Source organism: Hemicordylus capensis, chromosome 1, assembly GCF_027244095.1.
Source record: "Hemicordylus capensis ecotype Gifberg chromosome 1, rHemCap1.1.pri, whole genome shotgun sequence".
In the NCBI taxonomy this organism is placed as follows: domain Eukaryota; kingdom Metazoa; phylum Chordata; class Lepidosauria; order Squamata; family Cordylidae; genus Hemicordylus; species Hemicordylus capensis.
The window spans coordinates 314,261,483-314,277,336 of NC_069657.1; the positions used below are offsets into that span (position 1 = coordinate 314,261,483).

At 42.1% G+C, this 15,854-nt stretch overlaps 1 protein-coding gene across 1 annotated transcript in view; it reads left to right on the forward strand.

Annotated features, from left to right (window-relative positions):
- Window positions 1-15,854, forward strand: part of LOC128338396 (hormonally up-regulated neu tumor-associated kinase homolog A-like) — a 55,487-nt gene that overhangs the window by 11,859 nt on the left and 27,774 nt on the right. Inside the window, exons 4-5 of the mRNA XM_053280807.1 lie at window positions 3,736-3,874; window positions 12,942-13,069. Of these exons, the coding sequence (XP_053136782.1) occupies window positions 3,736-3,874; window positions 12,942-13,069 (267 nt within the window). The remainder of the gene's footprint in view (window positions 1-3,735; window positions 3,875-12,941; window positions 13,070-15,854) is intronic.

Below are 15,854 nucleotides of genomic sequence, written 5' to 3' on the forward strand. Positions count from 1 at the left end.
AATCTCCTTGGAGTATATCTATAGAGGACAAAGAAATTAAAGTCCTCGCATGTATGTCCCATTTCTAAAAAATGGGGGACAATCGGCGATTCACTGTGTCCTGTTCTAATTCTAGATTTGTGTTCTAATATTCTTGATCTCACTTTACGCACACTCTTCCCTATGTACAGTTTAGGACATGGGCATCTTATTACATACACCACTCCCTTAGTATCACATGCGGCACAAAAAATTCCAAATCCCTATTTTTCTTTGTATTTGGATCCATTATGCTGATTCTGCGCTCTGCTTGCACACATATAGAACATCTCCCACAGGGGTAAAAACCTCTAAGTCCAGTGTTCTGATCTTCCTTCTCTAGGGAGTTCACCCTTGACAAAAGACTGCCTAAATTCCTGGTCCTTCTATAGGCAAAAAGGGGAGTATCACTACCTTTAATCCCAGAGACTAAGTGCCAATGTTTCAAGATGACGCGCTGAATTTGATAAGAGAGAGGAGTGAACTCTGTGGTCCATATAACTCTATTTTTCTTCTCCCTTATCCTGCTCTTCAATAAATCTTGTCTTCTTCTCAATTTGGCTCTCTAGCGTGCTTTACATATGACATCCTCAGGATACCCCCGCTCTTGTAGCTGTCCAACTAAAGAAACTGCTTCCTTTTCATATTGTCTGGATGCTGTGGAATTTCTTTTCAATCTAAGGAACTGACCATATGGTAAATTGCGCCTCAAATGGTCTGGATGGCATGAGTTGAAGTGTAACAATGTGTTCTTATCACTAGGGTTTTTGTATGCTTCAAATACTACCTTTCTCTCTCCTGTTATTTTTACTATGGTGTCCAAATAGGGCACCTGTTCCTTACTGTATTGGTACGTATATTGAATTTTGGGATGTATCTCATTTAGCCAACCAACAACCCCCCCCCATCTTATTTTCCAGTTTAAAGAAAATCAATAAATCATCTATATACCTTTTATAGTAAACGATATTAAAAAAGGGGGGGGGGTTTACAGTTGGAGTCAAAATGAATCTCCTCTATATGCCTCCCATAAACAAATTAGCTCCACTAGGGGCAAAGGCAGATCCCATAGATACCCCACATATCTGCAGGAAGAATTGTTCTTTATATCTAAATAAATTATTATCCAAAACAATATCCACTAATTCCATAATGAAAAAAGTAGGTGGCTCTCTGCTTTTCCTTTGTTCTAGATTTTCCTCTATAACCTGCCTCAATTCCTGTAGTGGAATATTCATATATAGGGATTTTACATCTAATGTGGCTATGATAACACCCTCTTCTACACGCATGCCTTCCATTTGGGCGATCAGGTCTTGAGTATCTCTCAGATATGAGGGCAATTCCATCACAAGCGGCTTGATATAATAATCTATATAAATCGATAAGGGTTCCAATAAGGAATTGCACGCATTTATGATAGGTCTACCCACTGGTGGTCTTTGTGGCTTGTGTATCTTAGGTAACATGTAGAATATGGGGACCCTCGATGTTTTATTCAACAAAAATTCACTGGTGGAATCTAAAATATATTCCATTACATTTGCCTCATTCAAAACCATTTAATCAGACTATAAATCTTCAAGGTAGGATCACACGTGAGTGATTTGTAACTATCAGTGTCCTGAAGTTGTCGCACAACTTCCGCATTATAATCAGTGGTATTCATTATTACTATTCCTCCACCTTTATCCGCCTTTTTGATGGTAATTGAAGAGTCTTTATTCAATCTCTGTAAAATATCCCATTGTTTCCTAGAGAAATTAGAATAGAATCTCGATTTGTCTCTATGTTCTTTTTCAATAATTTGCAAATCCTTCTCCACCTGTTCAGAAAAGACGGTTATATTCGAGTTATCTATATTGGGTACAAAAGAGGATTTCCTTTTAAAGGGGTCTATTCCTTCTCCCCTATTTCTATCCCCAAAGTAATGTTTGAGTTTTAGGATCCTGATCAGTTTATACAAATCTACCCATTGACTATCAAGTCTTCTACTCTCTGGATCTCTTTCCTTTCCGTAAAAAATACTCTCTTTGTGGGAACTGATCATGCTCTCTCCCTCTCCATCTTTGTCTTCCACCTCTTCCTCTAAAGACCAAATTAGGTTCTTTATCTAAATCTTCTGTATCAGTGGTGTCCCCTTCTGAAGAACTGAGCGGAGTTTTCCACCTGACTGATTTTTTAAAATCCTTCCAATTATACACCTCTCCTTTTTCATAATCCTTAACATCTCTTATATATTTTTTCTTCTTATACTCATTCAAGTTATCTTGAAAATTCTTAATGGTTTTCTCTAACTCCATCATCTTAACATTGAATGCATCTCCAAGACAGGGCTGAGAGAGGCTCCTGCCTGCAACCTTGGAGAAGCCGCTGCCAGTCTGTGAAGGCAATACTGAGCTAGATGGACCAATGGTCTGACTCAGTATATGGCAGTTTCCTATGTTCCTAATATACTGGCTGACTCCAAAGGCTCTAGGCCAGGGATTCTCAACATTGGGTTCCCAGATGTTATTGCACTTCAACTCCCATAACCCCCAGCCCCAGGGAACTTTGATTGGGGATTGTGGAAGTCCAATAACATCTGGGGACCCAACGTTGAGAATCCCTGCTCTAGGCGGTTCACAAAAGAAAACCAAAATAAACCAAACTTTTTAAAAACAGCAATTTAAAAATTTAAAAGGCTCAACCCCACTAAATAAAACTGAGGAAAGAGAACTTTCTAATATTATTGATAATTACAAAATCAGCTTAAATTGGTTCGCATCTTATAATTACTATTACTACTTATATACCACTTTTCAAGAAATAGGTTCTCAAAGCATTTTACAATAACAATAAGATGGTTCCCTTTCTCCAGAGAGGCTCACAGTCTATAACAGGCATTGCAGGTCTTGTTACTTGAAAACTGAAAAATCAAAAGATGATTTATATGTCTACATATACCATTACAGATCTAACACCAACATGCATTAGTCATTCAGCATTCACAATGTCACTCAAAACCTATTACTTTGTGAACGAGCCAGTTCACATATTTAATTGCAGGTCATAAAAGCCTAGTTCAGATGGTTACCTGGGTCAATAATCTTTTGCAATGGAAAAGAAAGTCCATGGACACACACCTCCACTACCCTCATAACATAACCTCTGACACTAGTGATCTATGTAGCTTCCTATGTGCGCCAAAGTCAAAATCACATGATTCTTCCCCACTCAAAAAATGGGGAAACTGCTCTGCTATGCTCTATGCAATTCAATCCTCCATACTGATGGGTGTCTTCTGGAGTGCCCCTGTCATTACATTATGACATTTTGCATGCAAAAGTTCATTTTGGATACGATTACCCCATCTCCTCCACCGCAGGAATAAGATCTTTGAGTCAAGGAACCATCTGGACTGAGCTTAAGTGTGCAAGAATGAAGTGATAAGAAATCAAACAAAGCCCATGCATACATGCATGTATGAGTGCCCCTGCCTTTTCTGGCAGTTATATAGTCCACTCAAAATAATAACCACTAAAATGATTTGACAGCATGCTGAAGAGGGAGAAGTGGAAGCAGAAACTGAGAGTGTTGTACCGTGAGAACAGGCACTAGTAGCCTCACTTAGACTGTGGTTTGCTTCGATTCACTGTGTGGTGGGTGGTGGTGTCTAAATGTCTGCAAAGTCCCCAAAGTGATTGTAATATTCTGTTGTCTATTTTATTTGGTCAGATTTTGGACTGAGCAACGTAATGAAGTTTGAAGGGCTTTCTCAAGAGCTTTTAAACACACAGTGTGGGAGTCCAGCCTATGCAGCCCCAGAACTCCTGGCTCATAAAAAGTATGGGCCAAAAGTGGATGTCTGGTCCATGTAAGTAGAGTATGAGTACCGTATCTGCAGTCAGCAACAGCACAAAGTGCTTTGTAATATGGATTGTGTTCTTCCCGCAATAAAACTATAAGGTACTTATCTTTTCCTTCTCCTTCTCCTTTTCCTTGTTTTACATATGGAAACTGGGGCTGAGAGATTCCCACAGCCATCTAGTAAGTTACGGGCTACTGAGTTCCCTCTTCTTATTGTAATCCACTACCTGAAAACTACTTCTGAAAACGGAGATTTTTCTGAAATTATGCAGGCCAATTGGCTTTTAGAATTCCAGTTTCACTCTGTAAATTGAAGCCCACAATCTAAAATAAAAATCAAGTAACTTTTTACATGAATTAAATGAATCCTCCTGTAGAGCTGCCACCAATCTTTTATAAGACAAAACTAGCACCAAAACCTTCCTTGTTCTATCTAGAACCAGGGTGATCTCAAAACATAGCCAAAATGCCTTAACACCTCTTTGGAGTATGTAGCCAGGGCAGGCAAATAGGGAGACAGAATGGAGCACACTTCCAGCCAGATCAAGTTTAAAACAATCAAAAGCTAGTTTATCTAAGTAGATTTTTTTTTTTTAAAGGACAGTTCACAGGCAACCAAGGCAAAATGGTAAAAATGCACAGTGAGATACCTTTCTTCCTATTTGGACAGGAAGCTTGGTAGCTCTTAGGTCTCAAACTGCAGTCTCAGCTAACAAAGCTAAACTAACACCAAGGTAGGGATGTGTGAAACGTTTCAGATACAAAACGTTTTGTACCCAAAACAGCCTGTTTCAGGTGTTTTGTAGACAAAACAAAACACCCATTTTCCAGATCCAAATGTTTTGTATACAAAACAAAACGTCCCTGTTTCGGCTACAAAACGTTTTGTTGTTTCGGACCTCCATTTTGTGGTGATCTCTGAGTCAGTCTCCATTTTGTGTTTGACATCTCTTTGAATTCCCCACCCTTCCAGCCTTCTGATCGGTGACCTAAATCATGGGCTGACCGGCTGACAATTCCCTCCTTATTCCCCATTGGCTCTTTTGCTTCTTGCCACTCTTTACTGACCCCACATTGGCCAGGGGAAGGGTTGCTAACCCATGGGGTGCTGGGTTCTGTTGTTTCTGTGGTGTTCTGAGTGTAGATTCTCTGGTAGCATATGAGAGTGGATTCTTGTTTTTCACTGAAAATCTAATATGCTACCAGAGAATCTATAATGAACACCTCAGAAACACAAAACCCAGTACCCCAAGGGCTTGTTGGTATGGAGGTGGTTGGCACCCTATGTGCACTACACAACCCCTCACTCTGGGAAACCCCAGTGCCCCCCAAGTGGAATTATGGGGCTGCTGAAACCTCCATTATTCCCTATGGGAGAAATCTTAAAACACACGTAAACTTCAACAATTCACAAAAGATCAGCCCTTTGCCCAATGGAGAAAAGAACTGGTCTGGTGGCTGAGCATGACTTGTCTCCATAGCTAAGCAGGATCTGCCTGGTTGCATATGAATGGGAGACTTGATGTGTGAGCACTGCAAGATATTCCCCTCAAGGGATAAAGCTGCTCTGGGAAGAGCAGAAGGTTTCAAGTTCCCTCCCTGGCTTCTCCAAGATAGGGCTGAGAGAGATTCCTGCCTGCAACCTTGGAGAAGCTGCTGCCAGTCTGTGACGACAATACTGAGCTAGATAGACCAATGGTCTGACTCAGTATATGGCAGTTTCCTATGTTCCTAAATCTTTTGAGATAATTCTGGAAGTTTCCTTGCCCCCATTGGTCACTACCACCCACCACACTCTGCTCTGGGTCATCCCTTTCCCCTTGATTTGAAGCGATACATTTGCTGGAATCCCCATTATTCCCTATGGGAAAATTCTTAAAGATGTGTAAACTTTAAAAATTCACAAAAAATCATCCCATTGCCTAATTCCTTTGAAATTTGGGTGGTAGCTTCCACCCTTTGGACACTATCACCACCACCCACTCTTTTTGCCCTGGGACCCTTTTTAAAAATCCAAATCTATTCGGATTCAGATTCGGAAAATTTGGCTACAAAACAAAACAGGGCTGATTCAGATTCAGAAAATTTGGGTACAAAATGGGGCCGTTTCGATTTGGATACAAATCGAAACAAGAAAATTCCAAAATGCACACCCCTACACCAAAGTAGCATGTTGGAAACAGCAACCTCAAGAATCCCTCCCCTCACCTAACTTGAGGTTAGCTATCCCCTCTTGGAGATAGGCAATACAATCAAAAGCTTAATGTCTCTCCCTCAAGGTAGAGTTTTCTGAACAATAGGACAATTCCTGACAAACAAGTGAGAGATAATAAATCCGCAAAAGCGGTGGGCTTGGGCCCAGGCCAAAATTGGCTTTCGGAACTGAGTGAAATTCTGATATGAAACTGGAATGTGTTTTTAAGCCAGAGTAGGCCCATTCCGTCACATTCTTCTACACCCCCCCCACCCGAGCTGTTCCAGAAGGGAAAGTGTTCTGCTGCTGGACACTGCTGAAAATGGGACAACACAGAACATCCAAAAAGTCAGGGTGTCTTAAACATCACCAGTGAGTTTTGGGGAATACTAGACTCTTAACTCAACAAGTAGCCTACATAGCCTATGGTGAATACTAGGAATAGCACAACAAAGTACAACACATACACAGGATCAGATCCCCAGACATTTCCTATAAAACGAACACACAAAAGGCATAGCAAAGCATTTTCAGCAATCTAACATGACAGATACAAGCATTTATCTTATTCCTACAAGGCTGTGTGTAGCCAGCTCCAGGCACCTCAGAAGCAAGAAGCCTCCAAATACCAATTGCAGGGGATCAACAGCAAGGGAGGGGACATGCTCTCATCTCTTGCTTGTAGGCTTCTCAGAGGCATGAAACAGGATGCTGGACTGGATGGGCACTGGACCCTATGCATAGGAAACATAGGGCCTTTTTCCAGCCACACCAACATAAGGATTCTGTTTCTCTCACCTCTTTGCAATTAGGAAGCAAATGAAAATCTTCCACTTTCTCCCCCACCATAACCCTACAAAAGAATACAGTACCCAGGATGGAACATCTCCCCCACTCCATCCTCCAAATACCTAACAAGCAGGGTAGCTGCTGGCTGGGAATCAGACTCTGGTTCCCAGCCAGCCCAAAGTGTTTGCAGAGTTTTTAAGAAGGTAAAATAATTATTTAACTCTTGCCCTCCTAACTGTGTTTTTCTGCTTGCTGTACTGTAGACCAGAAAAGGACAGTGTGTAGGCAAATCTCAGTTAATCCAGATGTCTGCAAACCCTCCCACCTTCCAAGGGGTGAGGGTGGAATTTGCATCCCAATGTGGGTGTTCACTGATCACTGAAAGACATTAGCCTGGTCATTTCAAACTGGTCAAGCCAGTTATCACTTGCTTTTCTCTTGGTTATACTACTTCTAATCAGAGAATCCTAGAGTGAAAGGGCGTGCCTCCTAAGAACTTGCTTGCTGAGTTGCTACAAAGACAACACAGGACTGACTGGGTTGTTCAGCTGACTGATGAACTTTACCATACGAGCTTGCTGATGCCAATAGGCTGCTTGCTTGCAATGAAAATGCAGCTCCTGAAGCAAAAACAAAAAACAAAAAAAATCCAAAGCAATGATTGGCTGATGTATTTTGGTTTCAGCAATGTATTTTAAAAATACAAAATACCTGAACAAATGCATTTTAGATACGAAATACTGTTCTGAAAAGTATTTTAGATACATAATACAAAAGCACTGAAAATACATATTTTAAAATACATGTATTTTAGATACTGCCCATCTCTGCATGTGGAGGTCAAAGGCGAGGCCTTTGGTGCTCAGTGACATTATTATTATTATTATTATTATTATTATTATTATTATTATTATTATTTCTTGTTTACACAGTCAGACAGGTGTTATTGACTGGTTTCTTTTATCCAGACATTGAGTCCTTCCCAAGGACTTGGGATGGCTGAATTTTATTATTAATATCATTGTTGTTATTATAGATATCGTCGCAAAATATAGGCTGTTCCCAGTAAAGCTGCTTTTTGTAATTGGCTGATGGTGATTTCTGTGGCCCCTATGGTGTTGAGGTGCTCTTCAAGGTCTTTTTGGGACTGCACCCAGGGCGCCAATTACCACTGGGATTATTTTGGTCTTTTTCTGCCACAGCCTTTCTATTTCAATTTGTAGATCTTTGTATTTTGTGATTTTTTCTATTTCTTTTTCTTCTATTCTGCTATCCCCTGGTATTGCTATGCCGATTATTTTGACTTGTTTTTCTTTCTTCTCGACTACAGTTATATCTGGTGTATTGTGTGGCAGATGTTTGTCTGTTTGTAGTCGGAAGTCCCATAATATTTTTACATCTTCATTTTCTTCAACTTTTTCAATTTGATGGTCCCACCAATGTTTGGCTACAGGTAGCTTGTATTTTTTGCAGATGTTCCAGTGTATCATCCCTGCTACCTTGTCATGCCTTTGTTTGTAGTCAGTCTGTGCGATCTTCTTACAACAGCTGATCAGGTGGTCCACTGTTTCATCTGCTTCTTTACAAAGGCGGCACTTGCTGTTTGTTGTGGATTTTTCTACTTTTGCTCTTATTGCATTTGTTCTTAGTGCCTGTTCTACGTTTGCTCTTATTGCATTTGTTCTTAGTGCCTTAATAATAATTAGTGCCTTAATAATAATAATAATAATAATAATAATTATTATTATTATTATTATTATTGGTGGAGCCAGCAGTGTTCTCCCATTAGATCCCTCCATGTGTGGAGGTACATGTGGAGGAGTAGGCCTGAAGAGACTTTTAGAGATGACAGTAATTTATCTCCCTGTGGAATTCTTCTGTATTCTTTATCTCCCAGCCAAACAGGCCTGAGAGCTAGAATAGTGCAGTAGCTAAGTCAAGGTATTAAATTTCACTTCAGCACAGTAGCCATGGGCAAGCCATTGACCCTCAGCGTCAACCTCCCCAATACAATATAGGGATAATGCTACTGTCCTTTAGTTACTGGGCTGTTGTTAAGGATTACTAAGAACTAGTTTATATATACAGTAGAATTAGATGGTAGAACTCTGAGATAATAGCATTGACTATACCTATTTATTTATTTATTTATTTATTTCAAATAATAAATCCAAAATCCATCCAAAATGTGCATCTCTGGGTGTCAAGTTCACTTCTCACTGAAGGTGGGACTTACATTTGTAATGCTGTCTTGCACAAAAGCTCTCTGTAAGACAACCGTCAACATAGCAAAGAGCACTCTGTGGTGCAAAGAACAGCAAGCACGTTCCTAGAATGCTCCACCAGTTATAAAACTAATAGTGTTCCATTCAAATGTATCCTTAGCATCACATAGCATTAAATCAATTTTTATACTGAAATTGCTGTTTACATTAAATTGCTTGAGATTGATGACGTATGGCAGGGATTCTCAACATTGGGTCCCCAGATGTTACTGGACTTCAACTCCCATAATCCCCAGCCCCAGTGGCCTTTGGTTGGGGATTATGGGAGCTGAAGTCCAGTAACAGCTGGGGACCCAAGGTTGAGAATCCCTGATGTATGGGAATGGCTCCTGGCACAGTGCCTTGAGAGGTGCCAGAGGGCTCCTCCTCCAGCTCCCTGCTCGGCTGCTCCCTGCTCTACTGCCTCACTGTGGTGCGGCTCGTGTGCCTCACAAGCGGCAGAGCCTTGGAAATAAATTTTATAGTTTGCAGGGAGGCAGGCAGGAATGAAAGTCTGCTTACCTACATGATCTGCATGTCTGGACTGGGGCATTTGTGTCTAAGGGCCAAACTAGATGTTTCCTCCAGTGCATCGTTAACAGACAGGTTTAAACCTGGAAGCTCCACTTCGTTAAGAAAATGTGGCCGTGGGGTTGTCATTCAGATTGGGATTGCAGAGCTCAGAGTTCATTCCCCTTGTGCTGCTTCTGCCACTGAACATTGCCTCCATGCTGCCATGTGTCTCCGAAGTGGCTATTTGCTGCATGTATCCACTCTGGGTATTGCAGCTCCAGAGAAGGGTGGCTGCTATGTAGTCAAGGGCACCTATTACAAATTGTTCATGACATAAGTAGTGACGAGGGACACAACTCTTCTCCCCATATCTGTCCAATTTTCTGAAAGTTCCCCCCCCCAGCTGTGTGTGGGGTTTTTTTGTTTTTGTTTTTTAAAGCACATACATTGGAGGTTATGTGCCCCCCTACCTTAGAACTGTTCGAGAAGAGGGCACATCCAGACAGACTTTTTTCCTAAGAGGCTATCCCAAGTCCTAAAGCAATGCCCATTTCATCTTATGGTTTATTTTATTTGTTTAAATATTTATACCCTACCCCTCCAGTACACTACTGCTCAGGGCGGTTCATGACAATACACCTTTGCCTTTCTTAATATTTTCATTTCATTTCTTTAAACAGCAGGCTGTGTGCTTCTTTGCTGTAATACTACTCTTTTCTTATTCTCCCCCCACCCATTTTCTTACTCTCTTTTTCCTTACCATTCCTTACTCCTTTTACTATATAAACTACTTCAAGTATATTAATGGTGAAATGAAAAATGGTATATTGTATTAATAATGTCTACTACTACTATTACAACCACACCTTCTCTTCTGATTACTACTGATTATTATTATTGATGATGATGATGATAATTTAAATAAATATGTGGAAGCACACTCAAAACAGATTTCTTTTTAAAATGGGGAACAGAAACAGAGCTGCTACCCATAGCAAGACTTTCCACAGCAAAGTGACTTCCCATCTGTTATGTGTGAACAAAAAACAGGGATATAACTCAGAGGCAGAACATCTAGTTTGCATGCAGAAGTTTCCAGGTTCAATCCCTGGCATCTCCAGGTAGGGCAGGAGAAGAGTCCTGAACAGCCACTGCCAGTCAGTGTAGACAATACTGAGCTAGATGGACCAATGGTTTGACTCCGCAGTATAAGACCACTTCCTATATACCTTCCTTTGTACCTATGGCAGTTGGTCCTGTGTATTTGTGTTCTTTAAAATTTAGATAGTTGTGGCCCATGATGTGGATTAGGTCTGTGGCATGGGGAGAGGGCTTCAGTCCTTTGTCCTTGCGAAGTCTGGATTGAGGGGCCCACATCGATGCCAATGGCAGCTTCCCTCGTGGGCCAAGTAGCAGCTATGGGCCTCCCAATCTGCATCAGGGTCATGGTGGGTCAAAGGGTTAGCCTGCCCCCCTGTACGGCAGGGCTCCCAACAAGGGATGTGTGAACTGGTTCAAATCTGAACCGGTTCGAATTTGAACCGGGGTGGTTCAAAGATTCAAATTCGAACCAAACCAGCCATCAGGTTTGAGCTGCAGGTTCAAATTTGAACCAAACAGGAGGTGGTTCAATTCAAACTGGCTTGAACCAGTTCAAACCTCCAAATGTGGGTGGGGTGGTAGCTGGCACCCATGGGTACCTACCACCCAAACCCCAAAGCAATCGGACAGTTGTATGATATTTTTAATGAATGTTTGAAATTTATTTTAATTTTTTCCTCATAGGGTATAATGGGACTCGAACCAGACCATTATTACCTATTGTAGAGCACCCATGGGTGCCAATAACCACCCAAACCCCAAAGCAATTGGACACTCCTATGATTTTTTATGAATATTTGGAATATTTTTAATTATTTTTCTCATAGGGTATAATGGGACCCAAACCAGCCCATAATCCCCTATTGTGGAGCACCTAGGGGCACAAAAGTGGGGGCACAAAAAACTCCAAGGTAATCAGACACTCCTCCAATTATTGGTGTATTTTTAAAGTATTTTTGAACTCCTCATAGGGAATAATGAGGATTGCAACAAATGTATAGCTTTACGTAGGGGGGAAAGGGGTGTCCTAGAGCAGAGTGTGGTGGCTGGTAGTTCCCAAGGTGGGCAAGGAAGCTATCAGAATTATATGAAAGGATTTGGGCAAAAGGCTGATTTTTAAGTTGTTTTTGAAGTTTACACGTCTTTAAGGTTTTTCCTCCATAAAGAAGCATGGAGGTGTCAGCAAATGTATAACTTCACATCGGGGGCAAAAGGGTGGCCTAGATAAGACTGTGGTGGGTGGTAGTGCCCAAGGGGGGCAAGGAAGCTATCAGAATTATTTGAAAGGAATTGGGCAAAGGGCTGATTTTTAAGTGATTTTTGAAGTTTATGTGTCTTTAAGGTTAGCAATGAGAGTGGATTCATGGTTTGTCATTGAAAATCTTATATGCTACCAAAGAATCTACACTCAGAACACCTCAGAAACAACAAAACCCAGTACCCCATAGGTTAGCAACCCATGGGGGTGGTTGGCATCCTCTTTGCACTAGACCACCACTCACTCTGGGCCACCCCAGCATCCCACAAGTGGCTTTAAGGTTTTTCTCCATAGGGAAGAATGGAGGTTTCAGCAGCCCCATAATTGCACTGGGGGGGGTGCTGGGGTGGCCCAGAGCAAGGGTGCCAACCACCCCCATGGGTTGCTAACCCATGGGTTAGTGGGTTCTGTTGTTTCTTAAGTGTTCTGAGTGTAGATTCTTTGGTAGCATATAAGATTTTCAATGACAGAGGGCAAAACCAAAACCGAACCACCCCCTCCTGGTTCGAACCTGGTTTGAATTCGAACCGAACCGGGCAAACCGGTTTTATGCACATCCCTACTCCCAACAGCTGCTATTAATATTTTTAAAAATGCACCAGACTAAATGATATAATTAATGCCACATCTAGTTTTGCCCTCCCTTATGCTGTTTACTATAACATGAATAAAAATGTTTTGATGGAAATTTTGGAAATTGGAATTCATAGATCCTCCCCACCCCACAATTGTTTTACATTGCTCTTGTTTTATTGTGATATGCTGCAAATTCATTTTGCCTGATGTAAGAGATGGATCCTAAGCAGTAAACTTAATCACTGCATTCTGTAGGAAATAATGACCAGGTTTTGCCTGTATAACGGAGCCCACATAATGAGAATGTCTAATATAAGGGGGTAAAACCCTATATTCTATTGTATTCACATGCATTATATGTTGTCTTTCTCCTTGACAGAGGAGTTAGCATATTTGCCATGCTAACTGGCACCTTGCCCTTCACAGTGGAGCCATTTAATATCAAGCAACTTCATCTCAAGATGGTTAATGGTGAAATGAATCCCATTCCACCTGACATTTCCACTGGTAATCCATTTCTGGTTTTAGATTGTACACATGGGGTGCATCCAGGCTATGTTAAGCACTTGTAAGTCCTATTGATTTCACTGCAAAGTATTTTGGCACATGCTAAACTCTCCCATTCCAAACTGTAGGATTTAAAAGTGCTGAACTGCAGCCAGATTGTATACATAATGCATATACATGGAATATTTGGCTCAAGAGCCTCTCTCTTAAGACAATGGTTGTAATTTTATCTGCCACCAGGTTTCATCAAGGGATAACAGTGTCTAAGAAGCAACTGCCCCTATCTTCCCATTGTCTACTTTATCTTTTGAAACTAGTGGCTTTTGTTTGCTGCAAAGAAGTCTGAGTCTTTCCCAGCCATCACTAATCAGTCCAGATGACCTTACCAGAGCAAGTGCTGCAGTTGTTAGTATATAACACTCCCAGAATTCAGACCACTGTTGGAAAGCATCAATATCCCAGCAAATAGAAGTATTATTAATGCTTTTCAATGGATGGAAATGAAGTCACAGGGACACATTTGGATAGTGTTTCCCCCCCATTCTTTATGTCTCCCCTGATCCTGTGCACATTTCCTCTAGTGCTCAAGTGAATGCCTATCACTCCCTCCCCATCCCAAATAAGGCCATCTTTCAGCACTAATCCCACTTCCTTCCACTACATGAAGACAGGAAAATTGATACAGTGCAAAGATAGAGAAGTGTTATCTGCCCTGGGATCAAGCTAGTATCTGACCACCCAGTCCTTGGCACGATCTAGTGTAGCATCACATTCAGTCAGTTTTAGGAGAAATGAAGGCTGATAATAAAAGGCCCTTTTACAAGTAGAAAAAATGAGAGGCCTCAAAGGGAAGATTATATATGGATGACAGCAGCATCTATGCTTTCATTTAATGTTTTTTCATCACCTCCGTGGCATCAGCAGGAGAGGCAGTGGCAGAGCTCTTCTTGGCCGCTGGCTCTAGGCTTGCGCATAAACCAGTTTGAGGTGATCGGGCAAACTGGGCCAGTTCGATAGTGAACCAAACCAGAGGCGGTTCAGTCCATGATCAAATCAAATTGGGCCTGGTCCAAGGTGAACCAATTCTAGAGGTCCTTACTGGTCATAAGGCTTTTAAAGGCCCTTACTTGTTTGGCAGCAGCCGTGCAGTCGAACTGGTTTGGCAGTTCATGGGGGCTATGCCTGTAAAGGGAAATTTGGTGAGGATTCCCCTTTACAAGCACAGCTGAGAGGGGATCCTTCTAAAGGCACTTAATGGTCTGACGGCGGCTGTACCGCCACTCTTAGAAGGCCTCCGGTGCTCCCCAGCAGCTTGCCTGGCAGTGTGGCTACAATGCTGACATTGTGTGGAGGCTAGACAATGTCAGTGTCGGAGCTGCACTGTGTGGCTGGGCGGGTTGCTGGGGAGTGCCAAGGGCCTTCTAGGAGTGGTGGTTCAGCTGCTGTCAGACCGATAATGGCCTTTAGAGGGATTTTCCCCTCAGCTGTGCTTGTAAAGGGGTATCCTCCTCACTGAATTCCCTTTTACAAGCATAGCCCCCTTGAACCACCAAACTGGTTCGACCGGCTGAACTGAACTGGTGGCCAATTTGACCCGAACAGGGTCACGGACTGCCAGATTGGTTCAAATTCAGTTCCGTGCACACCCCTAGCTGACTCCCACCGGCTGCAATGATTCCACCCCCCAAATGCCCCAGAAATGTCACTATGCCATGATGTAGTGTTCGAATGGAGCTTCTTGGGAGCAAACGGTAGCCTTGAGTGGGGGAGGGGAGAGTGCCATCACATCCCGTCAGAATCCCCTTCAGAATAATGCTAGTTCCTGGAGTATTCAAGGTGGGGGGAATCATGATGGCTGGCTGGTTTTGAGCTGAGAAAAGCTCTACTGATGCCAAAAAGGTGATAGCAAAAAACTTTAAATGGAGAGAGAGAGAGAGAGAGAGAGCCACCAACAAGCAGTGAGCTTCTCCCAAAGCTTTTGCAGAATTTCTTATCCTCCCTGAATTGCCTCCAATGCTCTCAGAATCCCAATTCTGAGCCAGGAAATTCTTCTTTGAGAACTTTTAGAGCAGCACTAGGAAAAACGTTTTTTAAACACTTAACAACCAGGCTGATATCATAACGGTTTGTATCTAGCACTGTAAACAAGAGCTTTAAACTGGGTATCTGCTAAGAATCTCTGTTGAAAGCAATTATGGTAAATAGTGCGCAACTTTTCCTATGCTATGATATGTGGTACTCCACAGCCTATTCTTGAGCACAAAATATATGGACACCACCTCATCTATGAATGGCATTCCTCTTTACAGCAAAACCCAGAACAAGGGCCTGATTCCTTCCCAATCATGGCTTGTGTTGGCTTTTTTCCTTCCAAGCAGCAGAAGACACCCAGACTAACATTGTGCTTGTGGAAGTACGTTCTGCTTACCTGAGGTGAGAAGGGACAACTTTCACTGATATATCCCTGCGAGAGACACTGTATTCAGCAGCCGTCAGGGTCAGAAAATTGTTGGGGGGAATCAGTGAAAATCTCGCCCTTTGCACAAGCCGACTTACTTCCAGGAGCACAAAGTTAGTCTGGATGTCACCCACTGTAATCTAAGTGCAGGCTACTACTACGAATTACACATGTAATTTGTATCTGGGCATTGGTTCAGTCTTGTCACAGTACCAAGCTCAGCCACAGCATGGTCCGTGATCACAGAATGAGGTGGAGCAGCCTGGACACGCACCATGTGCACCCTGGAGTCCAGCTGGAAATTGTGTGCAATGAGAGCTGCAAAAA